This window comes from Bos javanicus, chromosome 15 (assembly GCF_032452875.1).
Source record: "Bos javanicus breed banteng chromosome 15, ARS-OSU_banteng_1.0, whole genome shotgun sequence".
Taxonomy (NCBI): domain Eukaryota; kingdom Metazoa; phylum Chordata; class Mammalia; order Artiodactyla; family Bovidae; genus Bos; species Bos javanicus.
In genome coordinates, this window is record NC_083882.1 from 23,804,961 (window position 1) to 23,817,972 (window position 13,012).

General features: G+C 47.4%; 1 protein-coding gene across 24 annotated transcripts in view; it reads left to right on the forward strand.

The window, feature by feature from the left end:
• The window catches only part of NCAM1 (neural cell adhesion molecule 1), a 362,325-nt gene that overhangs the window by 277,586 nt on the left and 71,727 nt on the right, over positions 1 to 13,012 (forward strand). For all 24 annotated transcript variants that reach the window (XM_061440333.1, XM_061440308.1, XM_061440309.1 and 21 more), the window contains exons 2-3: positions 9,449 to 9,523; positions 11,195 to 11,413. In XM_061440333.1, the coding sequence (XP_061296317.1) occupies positions 9,449 to 9,523; positions 11,195 to 11,413 (294 nt within the window). The remainder of the gene's footprint in view (positions 1 to 9,448; positions 9,524 to 11,194; positions 11,414 to 13,012) is intronic.

Sequence of the window (13,012 nt, forward strand, 5' to 3'; positions counted from 1 at the left end):
TGGGCTTCCTGGTGGCCCAGTGGTAAAGAACCCGCCTGCCAATGAAGGAGACACAGGTTCAGTACCTGGGTCTGAAAGATCACTTGAAGAAGAAAATGGCAACCCACTCCAGTATTCTTGCCTGGAAAATGCCATAGACAGAGGAGCCTGGAGGGCTAAGTCCATGGGGTTGCAAAGAGTCGGTCATGACGTAGCGACTGAGCCTCCACACGCGCATCAACTGTATTATCATATTACATAGAAAGCTTAAGAATTCTGCAGTTATATTCCCTTTCTCACACCTCCCCCCATCACTCTGGAAGAGTCCTGAGGTTTGAGGAGATTAAGGAGAATTTTCATCAGGAATTCTCATTGCATCACTTTTGTAATGAAACATTGTCCAGTTTTGGTGCCTTTATTAAAGTGATAGGCATGGGAAACCCACTTGGTATATGAGCGAAGTTGTTTGGTTTAGAAAGATCTGTATCTTACTTGCAACTTGTCTATATGGTTTGTCTTAGTACAGAAGTTCTAGTTTCTCCATTCAAAAGGCATTAAGGCATTAAGCCACAGAGCCGCCACCACCACCATCACCACCAAGAGCCTTCTTCTCTTCCTCCTCCAGTCTTGAGTTCTGTTCTCGCAAGTCTGCTGAGTGCTGGTATTGCCAGCCAGGGAAGACCACAGCTTTCATGAGGGCCTCCTTCACCCTCTAGGCTGGCTGACATACTGGGAGAAGCCAGGGACCCAGGGTCCTGTGGGGACTGCACACAGAGGGTTTCCCAAGGGTTTGGTTATAAACTTATCTCAGTTGGCTTAGAAACCCCAGGTAGATTATTTCTGGGTGTTTTGATGTAAATGGAAGCTACACAGAATTCTCAGCATTTACATAGATGGGACCCTAACTAGGACTGGCAGCCCTGAGTATGACTCCTGTTTGGTTGCTGCTGTGAACCCACTGTAGACAGCAAGGATGCTTCCAGTGGCAATCAGAATATGGCCTGCCATTATGATGCTAGTATACAGAAAGTGGAAGTGAGGTCGCTGAGTCATGTCCAACTCTTTGCGACCCCATGGACTGTAGTCTACCAGGCTTTTCCATCCATGGGATTTTCCAGGCAAGAGTACTGGGTGGATTGCCATTTCCTTCTCCAGGGCATCTTCCCGACCCAGGGATCGAACTCGGGTCTCCCGCAGTGTAGGCAGACGCTTTACACTCTGAGCCACCAGGGAAGCCCAGTATACAGAACCAGAAGCCAAAATGTGTAAGAACATTGGAACGTATTTTATAGTTCCTTTAAACTGACATATAACTCTTGGTTTGATGTTTAAAAGTAAAACAGTCTACCTCTTTTTCTTCTACTCAGCTGCTGTCAACAGGAGCTCAAGCCAGAATTGTGAGACTCACATGTCAAGGATGTGACATGCGAGTCCTTTGTCATCCTTAACTGTTTATTTGTTTTTCTCTCCCAAAATGAGATAAATTTACCTGTGTCCAGCTGCTGCTTCCAGCAACAGCAATCTGACAAGTTGAATTATTCTATTCATACACACACACTGTCTTATCTAGTGGATCTTGTAGGTATGATACATACACATAGATAAAAATATAGGAGCTTCCCTGGTGGTCCAGTGGTTAAGAATCTGCCTTGCAATGCAAGGGACACCAGTTCGATCCCGGGTCCGAGAAGATCCCACGTGCTGCGAAGCAGCTAAGCCCGTGCACCACAACTACTGAGCCAGCACTGCGGAGCCCATGAGCTGCAACTCCTGAAGCCCACACACCTAAAGCCTGTGCTCCCCAGCGAGAGAGGACACTGAAATGAGAAGCCCCCGCGTGACAATGAAGAACAGCCCTCACTGGCTGCAACGGGATAAATCTCACACACACAGACACACACACATCCCTGAATAGACTTTGGACAGTTTAATGCAGTAGTCTACAAGAGGTTCCTGCTATCTGATTCTCATTACTAACATTACAGGGCATTCTGTTTAGGGGGGGGGGTGTGTATATGTATATCTGTGTGTGTGTGTATGATGTCAAAGTACTGTCATATATGTACTGTCATTTAAAACACAACCAGCACGGCCTGACCTTGTGTTTGGAACTTTACATACCTTTCTAAATCATCTCAATATCCCCATGAGATCAACCAAGTTGTTATGGCCATTTACAAATATGGAGAACAGGTTCTGAGATTCTCTTGAGAATTCAGGATTCCTCCGTATCGGAGTTGGAATTTGGACCGCAGCCTCTCTGACTCCATATCCTGACTTCCTAACCACGACTCTTTCCTGACTGTTTAATTCTCATGACAGTCCAACAACACAAATTCAGTTTTATCATCATCCCTATTTTACAGATGAGAAAACTGAGGGGCCTACATTGTAGGCCTACATTGTAATGTAGGCTAATGTGCCTACATTATTGGTTTTCTGGCTTTGATTGGATTCAGTCATCTTTTATACCAGTGAAGTTCTGACAGGCAAGATAAATATTTTAAAGTAATGTAGAGCGTGGAATTGGTCCACCTGACCACAACAAGGTTCATTCGGAAGGTTACTTTATCTAAAACCATAAAGGTAAACATAACTTTTTGCAAAAATAGTAATCAAAACAATTTCCTTGGAAAGGGTTATTGATAGAGGCGTATTAATAATACACAACAAATATTAAACATGTATTAGGTGCCAGAGACTATTCTACATGTATTAATTCATTTTATCTTTCCAACAGCCCTCTGATAAGGGTTCTGTTAGTCCCCATTTAACAGACAAGGAAACGGGCTCCAAGAGGTTAAATAACTTGGCCAGGCTTACACTGCTGAGTGCTGAGGGTTGGCCCAGAGTCCACAGCATTCCCCACTCTGCAGGATCGCCGTGTTAGTCTTCGTTTTGCATTCTTTGAGTTTCTTTGATTCATCTGTGAAGCCACCCTCTTATCTCCCCTCATGTACTTTGCTGACCCTGAGGCAGACTGTCTGGGCACACTGGGGATACCTTAGTTATTACGCTCCTATTCTGACATCTGAATTTCCCACAGGTCCATCAAATGAAAGACACTTTAGCATAGTTTGAAAAGCAAAAAAATAAGTCTCCTTTAGTGGTTAAGTACAGTTCTATTTAAGACTCATTTCTAGAACAATAGCTGACAAAATAAATGTAGAACTAGACTTTGATGCCTTTTTTTCCCCCAACAATCCTTAGCCTTTACTAAACAGGTTCTGGAAGATCTCTTTGTCGGATACACAGTCACTAATCAGATTCATCCTCCGTCATTCACCCAGCTCTTGACTGATGATGAGGGCATGCTCCTCAGGTGCTCCTCAGGTGTGCCTACCTTGGCCCTGGGCCTGCCGCAGCTCTGCAATTTGTCTTTCTCAGGAGCCAATGTCTTATAATCACTTAACAAGAAAATACTGTTGGTCAGTCATGGAGAGACCTGGGCTCACTTGCTGCTTTCAGCTCCTACTTCCTCAAGCACATAAGATTCTGAAAAGAACAATAAGATTGAACTGGTGTGAGAAGTCACTAACTCAGGTGAAATCTACGGACTCCGTTTTGAAATCAGAATTTTTTTTCCTGTTGTTTTGCTTAGAAGATCCCACCTCTTCTGATAAGTGCCTGAGCACATTTTAGAACTGAAATTTCAGTTCCCTTTTCTTTAGCAACTGAGACCTCATAGCTTGCTTCTGCGAGGGTGTTTGAAAATCACAGAACTCCTCTTTCAACCTGAGGCTGTTTGCTAAACAAGTTGTCATATCTTTCAGAACAAGACATCCATTTTTTAAAGACATTTAGGTAGAAAACACATTTTAAAACATATGCATGTCTCACAGGGTTATTTTATTTTCTAAATGATGTGGAGAAGGGACTCATTCCATTCTCACGAGAAGCTTTTTCTGTCTGTTCGCAAGGGATAGAACAGGGTGGGAGAAATGGCTGGGGCTTTGGATGCATTTGGCCTGGGTTTGAATCTTGATCCATCATTACCATTACTTAGGGCTCTGAGCCTCCACTTCCCCGTCTGTAAAAATGGGAATTTTAATGCTCTAGCTGGGTTTCCCAGGTGGCGCAGTGGTAAAGAATCCACCTGCCAATGCAGGAAACACAAGCAGTATAGGTTTGATTCCTGGGTTGGGAAGATTCCCCTGGAGGAGGAAATAGCAACCCACTCCAGTATTCTTGCCTGGAGAATCCCATGGACAGAGAAACGAGGCAGGCTACGGTCCATGGGGTCGCAAGGAGTTGAACACAACTTAGCGACTGAGCACACACACTGTGCTGGGGTTCTCTGTGAACAGAGAGGCCAGTTGTAATCAACCGGAGTAGACATGATGACAACAACTTGATGATTTTTTCTAGCCCATAATTTAGAAAGAGCAAATGGAAACTGAATAGGTAATAATAATAATGAGGCCATTAGGAAGCCAACAAAAGAGTAATGATAGCTGTGAAGTGTAGGGAGAAAGGCTGGAGTCTTGAAATTAGATGACTTTTAATCTTGACTTTACTACTTACTAGCTGAGTTGCCCTGGGCAGGTTATTTCATTTGATTCTCTCTTTCGTAGAGTGAGGACAATCCTATTGGCCTTTTTACATCTCAGAACTGTCAGGAGTCTCAGGGGAAATAACAAAGTGTGTTTTGTAAACCAGAAAGTTTGAACCAGCTTCCTGAGGCCTTGGGGGGGGTGGGGGGGGCAGGGCGGGGATGGGTTCTTTTTTTTTTTTCCCCAATATATTTGTTTTAATTGAAAGATAATTGCTTTACAATACTGTGTTGGTTTCTGCCATAAGTCAACATGAATTTGCCATAGGTATGCCTACGGAGAAGGCAATGGCAACCCACGCCAGTACTCTTGCCTGGAAAATTCCATGGGCAGAGGAGCCTGGTGGGCTGCAGTCCATGGGGTCGCTAAGAGTCGGACACAACTGAGTGACTTCCGTTTCACTTTTCACTTTCATCCATTGGAGAAGGAAATGGCAAGCCACTCCAGTGTTCTTGCCTGGAGAATCCCAGGGACGGGGGAGCCTGGTGGACTGCCGTCTATATGGTCGCACAGAGTCGGACACGACTGAAGTGACTTAGCAGCAGCAGCAGCATGCCTATGTCCCCTCCCTCTTGGAACTCCCTCCCACCCCACCCAACCCCCCAGGTTGTCACAAATCCCCGGGTTGAGTTCCCAGAGTCGTACAGCAAATCCTCGCTGGCTGTCTGTCCCACGTGTGCTCATGTGCGTGTTTGCAGGCTGCTCTCCCCATTCGCCCACCCTCTCCTGCCCCCACTGCCATGCCCGCAGGCCTAGTCTCTGTTTGCATCTCCAGTGCTGCCCTGCAGATAGGTTCATCGTACCATCTTTCTAAATCCCGTGTGTATGTGTGTGTGTGTGTGAATATTTGTTTTCTCTCTGTGACTCACTTCACCCTGTGCAATAGGCTCTAGGCCCATCTGCTTCATTAGAACTGACTCACATGCGCTCCTTTTGATAGCTGAGTAATATTCCATTGCATATATGTGCCACAGCTTCTTTGTCCATTCATCTGTCGGTGAACATCTAGGTTGTCCCCACGTCCTAGCTAGTGAAGATAGTGCTGTGATGGGCACATGTGTCTTTTTCAATTACGGTCTCCTTGGGGTATATGCCTAATAGTGGGGTTGTCGGGTTATATGGTAATTTTATTCCTAATTTTTTGAGGAATCTCCATACCGTCTTCCATAATGGGAGGACACTGACAACCTACCCCAGGGTCCCAGCCAGCCCAGCCACCTGTGTTTATAAGCATGTATCTTTGGAGGCTTCTAAGACGACTAGATAACACACCGTGTTTCTACAGAGCATGTTTCTGCAAAGCAAAAAATGAGATACTTTTTCTGGGAGAAATGTTTTCAGAGTTCCTCTAAAGGGTCTGAATGAGGCCTGGTGAAGAAATTACAGTTATATTTGCAACTGGAGAAAGGTGAAAGTCAAGACAGGAATTTTTATTCAAAACAGTGAGAAGACAAATACTGTAAGAAAGGAAAGGGCCACAAGAAGCGGAGAAAAGGAGTTTGGGACTTGGAGCAGGATTTCCACTCGCCGTTATTAAACCTAATAATTCATGGTTTTGCATTTGGGGGAGAATAATCAGCCATTGTACTCCAGTGGAAAACATCCAAGCGTTGAGTTTCCAGAGAGTCTGGGCTTCCTCTGGCCTGGCTTTGACTGGTGTCTAGAAGGAGAAATCACTCTCTTCTCCATGTGTGCAAAAGGGCAGGCGTCTGAATGGATATCTCTTCTTTAAAAATGTCTGTGATGATAAATGTGTGCCTGGGATCTGGGGGAGCTGGGAATTCCTTGGTAATGCTCGTTTCTCATTTCTGTCCATGGCCCAGAGATAGATACCAGCCATATTCGAGGATGGAAACTCTTCAGCCTTGCCGTGTTCTCCTGCCCCTTGAGAGTCATGTTCTGTTTGAAAAGAGCTGAAAAAAATGAAGGCTGCTCTTTCACTTGGGATAAGAAAATCCTTCTCAAAGCAATAAGGGCTCTGTGAGAGTAACAGGATCCATATGTTGAAGCTGGCTGCTAATACATAGCATATGGGCCAGTGCACTTTCCAAGCTAGAAATATGCCTCTCATTCTCCAAAGAATGCCCCAGTAAACTCCAGAAAGGACCATAACTTCAGCAACGGGTGGCTGAGGCTCAGCTTCTGGGCTTCATAGGCCTGTTGTTCTGTGGCGTATGAGCCACAGATAGGGATTTAAAAGGTCCAGGTGGCTTTAAGATGGGTGGCACTGGCTTATAGCCCTCTCCTATAGGGCCCTGTGCTCCCCTAATGTACTGTGGACTTGGTCTCTTCTGTTAAGGGATGTGCATCTGATTCTTTGTTAAACCAAGTGGAAACATTTTATCTTCTACTGGCAGAGACAGCATTATGTAATGGAAAGAACTCTTACCTGGGAGCCAGGTGGCCTGGACTCTGGGGCCATGCTGGCCCTCACTAGATGTGACCTTAGGGAAGTCACTTTACCTCTCTTTTCTTTTTTTAATTTAAAAAAAAAATTAGGTTTTTTTTTAATATTTTTTTTTTTTGGCTACGTGGAGCCTTAGTTGCAGCATGCACGATCTTTCATTGTGGCACTCAGGGTCTCTAGCTGTGGCCTGAGGGCTTAGCTGGTCCGACACATTAGTTCCCTAGCCAGGGATCAAACCCATATCCCTTGCATTGCAACGCAGATTCTTAACCACTGGACCACCAGCAACGTCCCTACTGCTCTTTTCTGACCAGAAAATGAGGAGGTGCGACATGGTGATGGTTGGGACCCCTCCTGCTCAGGTCCATCCAGAATCCATCCAGAGGAGAGTGATGGAAGAAAGCAGCCACACCCAGGCACACCTGCCCACCCCACCCCGGTGCTGTGGCCCACACATTTTAATCCACTGTAGCGTGAAACAGGTCACCAGTCCAGGTTCGATGCATGAGACAGGGTGCTTGGGGCTGGTGCACTGGGATGACCCTGAGGGATGGGATGGGGAGGGAGGTGGGAGGGGGTTCAGGATGGGGAACTCATGTACACCCGTGGCTGATTCATGTCGATGTATGGCAAAAACCACTACAATATTATAAAGTAATTAGCCTCCAATTAAAATAAATTAATTTTTTAAAATTAAAAAAAATAATAATCCATTGTAGCGCTGCACACTACGGGCGAAATTCAGGAAAGGTAGGGAAAAGACCTTTCATTGCTCTCAGGAAGAATTCCATCCTGGGTCTCAAATGAGTAATCGGAAGCAAACCGACTGCTGAGAGACAGGCGGCCCCTCCATTCCTATCGTATTTCTTAGGAGCTGGCATTTGGAAGCCTCTGGATTCCTGCTTCATATTCTCAGAGTGGTGCGCTCAGCATCGTTGCCCAGCCCGTTCCTGATTTCTCGCTCCTCCCCATTCGGTTCCTGTCCCACCAAACCATCCCTTTCCCTGCAGCCTCTGCTGGGTTTTTCCGTGGGCTGCTTTGTCCATAGGATGGCAAGGAAGGCTGTGCCCCTGGTAGATATGTTGCCCCACACTCCTCTTTGCCTGCACCAAGCAGGCCCTTTGATCCCTGTGTTTCGCTGAGTACAACCGTGGTTGCTTCATCAAATGAGCACAGACCGAGACCCACAATGGCTCTGCCTACAAGTCCGTCACCATGGCAACGAGTATTCCCTCGGCTCTACTGTGCAGAGAAAATGGCTGTTAAAAGGAAGGGCTTGCTGAGTCTCTATTACTCGGTCTGTTTTGTCCAGGCCCCTCCTTCATACCGGCTTGCAGGCGCTTCATGCATTCAACCAAATGTCCATTAGCCTTTAGCTTGCTGATTTACTTTACCTAAGAGGAGGAAAGGCAGAAAGAAGTTGGATCCCAATGAATAATAGCACTTCTCCTACCCTAAGAATACATTTTCATGAGCAATGCTTATCTGACTTAAGCAGATAATCGAGGAACCGGGTGAATACAGGAATCCATGAGATCCGGTGCGATGTGTTTTGTCTTAATGGGTGGAGGGGACTGATAGAGCATGCGTGTGTGCATAGCTAAGTTGCTTCAATTGTGTCCACCTCTTTGCAACCCTGTGGATTATAGCCCATCAGGCTCCTCTTCCCATGGGAGTCTCCAGGCAAGAATACTGGAGTGGGTTTCGTGCCCTCCTCCAGGGGGATCTTCCTGACCCAGAGATTGAACCCGCATCTCTTATGTCTCCTGCATTGGCAGGCAGGCTTTTTACCACTAGCACCACCTGGGAACCGGATAGAACCTATGGGTATTCAAATTGAGTGTAGTGTAGTAGCCAAGGGATACAGGGGGACCACAGGGCAGAGACTCCAGCATTGCAGAAGAGTGACTGACTGATCAGGGTGACCATGTTTGATCGCTGTCTCCTCTGACGCAAAGAGATGGATTGGTCCTATAGTTGCGAAGTAGGTGAGCACTTGTTTGGCATCCCCTCCCCCAAAACCAGGTTGGATCTTCACGTCGAATCCTTTGTGGTGATTAGGCTCTACAGTGTGGGGAAGTGGCAGGAAGCCCTGTGCAGGGTTGTGAACAGCAGGCTTCCCTCTGAACACAGCCGTGGGGACCCTTCAGGTTGATGGTCCACGTGGAACTAGCTGGGCTGCTGTTCCCATGAACGAAGTGCTGCTGTTTGGAAGCAGGACCCTAAGTCTTCTCAAGGGGTCAGGAACATTTAGGGCAGAGTTTACCCCAGGTCTCCTGGGCGGCCTGCACCGTCTGATAGAGGGCAGCAGTTGTACGTAAAATGACCTGGATCGTGTCCATTCCTGGCTTTGGCGTGAGGAACTGTGATATGTTCTCAAAATCCAAACAACCTCCTCTCTTCGCTCTTTCTGGAAGTGGGCGAGGAGACTCCATTTTTTAATGAAAGCTCTGGTTTCTGTCTCAAAACTGCAAACGCGTGTTTAAACTGGACTTTTTGTCTTTTTCAGTTTCTCTGCAAGTGGATATTGTTCCCAGCCAAGGGGAAATCAGCGTGGGAGAGTCCAAATTCTTCCTGTGCCAAGGCAAGTACCCCCGTCACCCTGCATCTCCGGAAACCCACCCTGCAGGGCAGAGGTCACAGCTGTGTCTGCTGGGCTGATGGTGTGCCTGGAATCTCAGTTCACCCTGTGACAGGGTCACTGGGTGACCTGAGAGCCAGGGAAGTACTCAGATCGTCTCCCTTCCCCAAACCAAGTTTGCCCCAGTACAGTGAAACGTGCCCTGTGGACGTCTGCCTGGTGATGGAGGAGATCGAGGGATTTCCTTGGGAAAGTCAGCACAGCCCCCAGACCGCTGCTCTGGGTGCCTCCAGAGTTCTGTGAATGACACTGGAGGGCGGGGCTGCTTTAGAACAAATGCTTCAGTGGGTCAGTGTCTGGATTATTAGAATCTCCCAGAGGAGGAAAATACAGGAAGTCCTAAAACGTGCCTGAAAGAAAGCTGAGTGCCAGCATCTCTTCCGTGGTGAGGCCAGATGTCCTGGGCTTTCCAGCTCTCCAGTCAATTCCAATATTCTGTCCCATTGCCCGCACCAGAGTTCAGAATTTGTCGAACCTGGTGTCCTTGTCTTTTGTTTAGAAAACATGCCCCATTTCCACAGCTCAGCTAATTATCAGGAAATGTCCTGCGGAGGAAAGGCTTCCTGTGAGGTTCTGGAGTCTGTATGTGACATGCCTGGGATTTGGAACATGAAAGGACCAGGAAAGAGCTGAGCTAGGTGTAAGCTGACATCCAGCATGCCGCTTTCGGCAGGGAGGGGTTTGAAATGCTGTCACGATTTGCACAGGATGAGGCGGCTCGTGGCCGCTGGATGTCTTCCCTCCAGCTTTGCCTTCATTACAGCCATTGCAACAAGCCGGAGATGCAGCCGTGGAGCCCACAGAGCATCATGCAAAGAGCGATATGTGTTGAAAACATGATGGGCCCTGAAAGGAAGGCTGCTCCATTTCTACACTAAGCATCTGTGCTGGGCAGTGGGGTGGGGGTGCGGGTGGGGGGAGGGCGCTGGGCAGAGAGGACGCTGTGCAAGAACCGTCCAGGATCCCAGAGCCCTTGTTATGGCTCAGTGTCTGGACAGCTCAGCAGCAGCAGCGTCCTAGCCTTTGAGCTGCCTGGGGAAGGGATGATGGGCGATTCTGGCTACCTTCTTTGAAGCATTTCAGCAGATGTGTTGCCTGTCTGAGGCCGTGGGGGGTGCTGAAACGCCAGTTTGTGCAGGCAGATGGTGGAGCAAAAGTCGTTGGAATTTATACTCAGAGATTAGCCGGCATCTCATCTTCTATACAGGAGACGTCATCTAAGCCCTCGAAAACAAGCTGATGAGTTGAGTAACCAACTAGCGCTTGAGCTCAGATCCTGGATACGAACTGCCTTTGCCCCCCATTCTGCGAGGCTATAAGCTACCAGTTCAGTGCCTGCACACAGTAGATCCTCAGCAAATACCTCTTCCCTCACTAGGGATAGGCCCACTATAAGAAACATCAGCACCAGTGTTCGTTGAGTTCTTTCCAAATATTAATACACAGCAAGTAAATGCAGAAGTGACCAACATGAATGGTCACACACAGGTGCACGCACACCTCCCACCTCAGTAGAGTTCTTCCTCAGTAGGTCTTATCAACCACCTACTGTTTCCTGGAGGTATCTTTGTCTTTTCAGCATCAGTGGTTTGAAAATTATCTCTCCCTCTCTAGTGGCCGGAGATGCCAAAGATAAAGACATCTCCTGGTTCTCGCCCAATGGAGAGAAGCTCACCCCAAACCAGCAGCGGATCTCGGTGGTATGGAACGATGACTCCTCCTCCACCCTCACCATCTACAACGCCAACATCGATGATGCCGGCATCTACAAGTGTGTGGTCACTGCGGAGGATGGCACCGAGTCAGAGGCCACGGTCAACGTGAAGATCTTCCGTAAGACCCCCTTCCTTCTCCTTCTGTATTCCCTGACCGCTCCTTTGGCCGGGAAGACAACATGGGTAGCAAAGAGTGGGGTGGAATAGAGGGCTTGACCGGGCCTCTTTTCTACTTTTCTCTAGGTCTTTTCTGCATCAAGATAAGAGCTCCAATGTGGGTTCTTTTGCTTGTTTTTGGTGGGTTTTTTTTTTTTTTTTTTTTTGTAGGGGGGGCCTACTGGTTTCAAACTAAATTTATTATTCCATGAGGTACTATATACAAACATTTTCCATGTGGTGCTAGTGGTAAGGAACCTGCCTGCCAGTGCAGGAGATGTAAGAGACTTGGGTCTGATTCCTGGGTCAGGAAGATTCCCTGGCATGGCAACCCACTCCAGTATTCTTGCCTAGAGAATCCCATGGACAGAGGAGCCCCATGGGCTACAGTTCACAGAATCACAGAGAGTCAGACACGACTGAAGCGACTTAGCACACGCGCACACACTCTATACAAATAAGATTCTTATCAGGGAGTTCCGTAGTGGTCCAGTGGTTAAAAATCCACCTGCCAGTGCAGGGCATGTGGGTTCGTACCCTGGTAGGGGAAGATGCCGCATGCTGCAGAGCAACTTAGCCTATGAGCCACAGCGCTGAAGCCTGCACACTCGAAAACCTGTTGAGTTCAGTTCAGTTCAGTCGCTCAGTCATGTCCGACTCTGCGACCCCGTGAGCTGCAGCACACCAGGCCTCCCTGTCCAACACCAACTCCTAGAGCCCACCCAAACTCATGTCCATCGAGTTGGTGATGCCATCCAAATCTCATCCTCTGTCGTCCCCTTCTGCTCCTGCCCTCAATCTTACCCAGCATCAGGGTCTTTTCAAATGAGTCCTCTGCAACAAAAGAAGCCACCGCAATGAGAAGCCCATACACCGCAACTAGTGTGTAGCCCCCGCAGCAACAAAGACCCAGTGCAGCCAACAAGAAATAAATTAAAACTAAAGGAAAATTCTAAAAATATTTTATCAGTATGTTTTCTAAAAACTTGTTATATTTTAATGCCTTTTTAACATATGTAGGTTATATCAGGATTTGTATTTTTTAATTTATTTTTTATTGGCATACAGCTGCTTTATTTACACTATTGTGTTGGTTTCTGCTGTACAGCAAAGTGAATCAGCCATGTGTATACATATATCCTCCCTTCCATCCAGTGTGATTTTAAAGGATCCTTGGCCAACTCCAGACTCACAGCTGTGTTCATGCTGGTCACAGCGACCTCGCCCTGGCCTCGACTCTCTAAATTCACGTTATACCATTCCCAGAGGGTGTGTGTTCCCCTCGTCCTTCCCCGAGTGTTGACTGACCGTTTTACACCTCAGTGTACCCCCCGTATTTCACTCTTTCCTGCTGGCAGTGGAGTACAACGGCTCAGTGGGGTGGGAGGGGTTATTGTGTGAACACTCTGTGCCCCTCAGAGCAGGTGGTTCCCATCGCCACTGAAACCAGTGTAAAGGTGGCATCTCATTATCTTGCTATCATGCGTCTGTCCTGTGGGCCAGGGTCATGGTGGGTGACCGCTAATGGAACGGTATTGATTGCCACAGTATTTATTGCCAT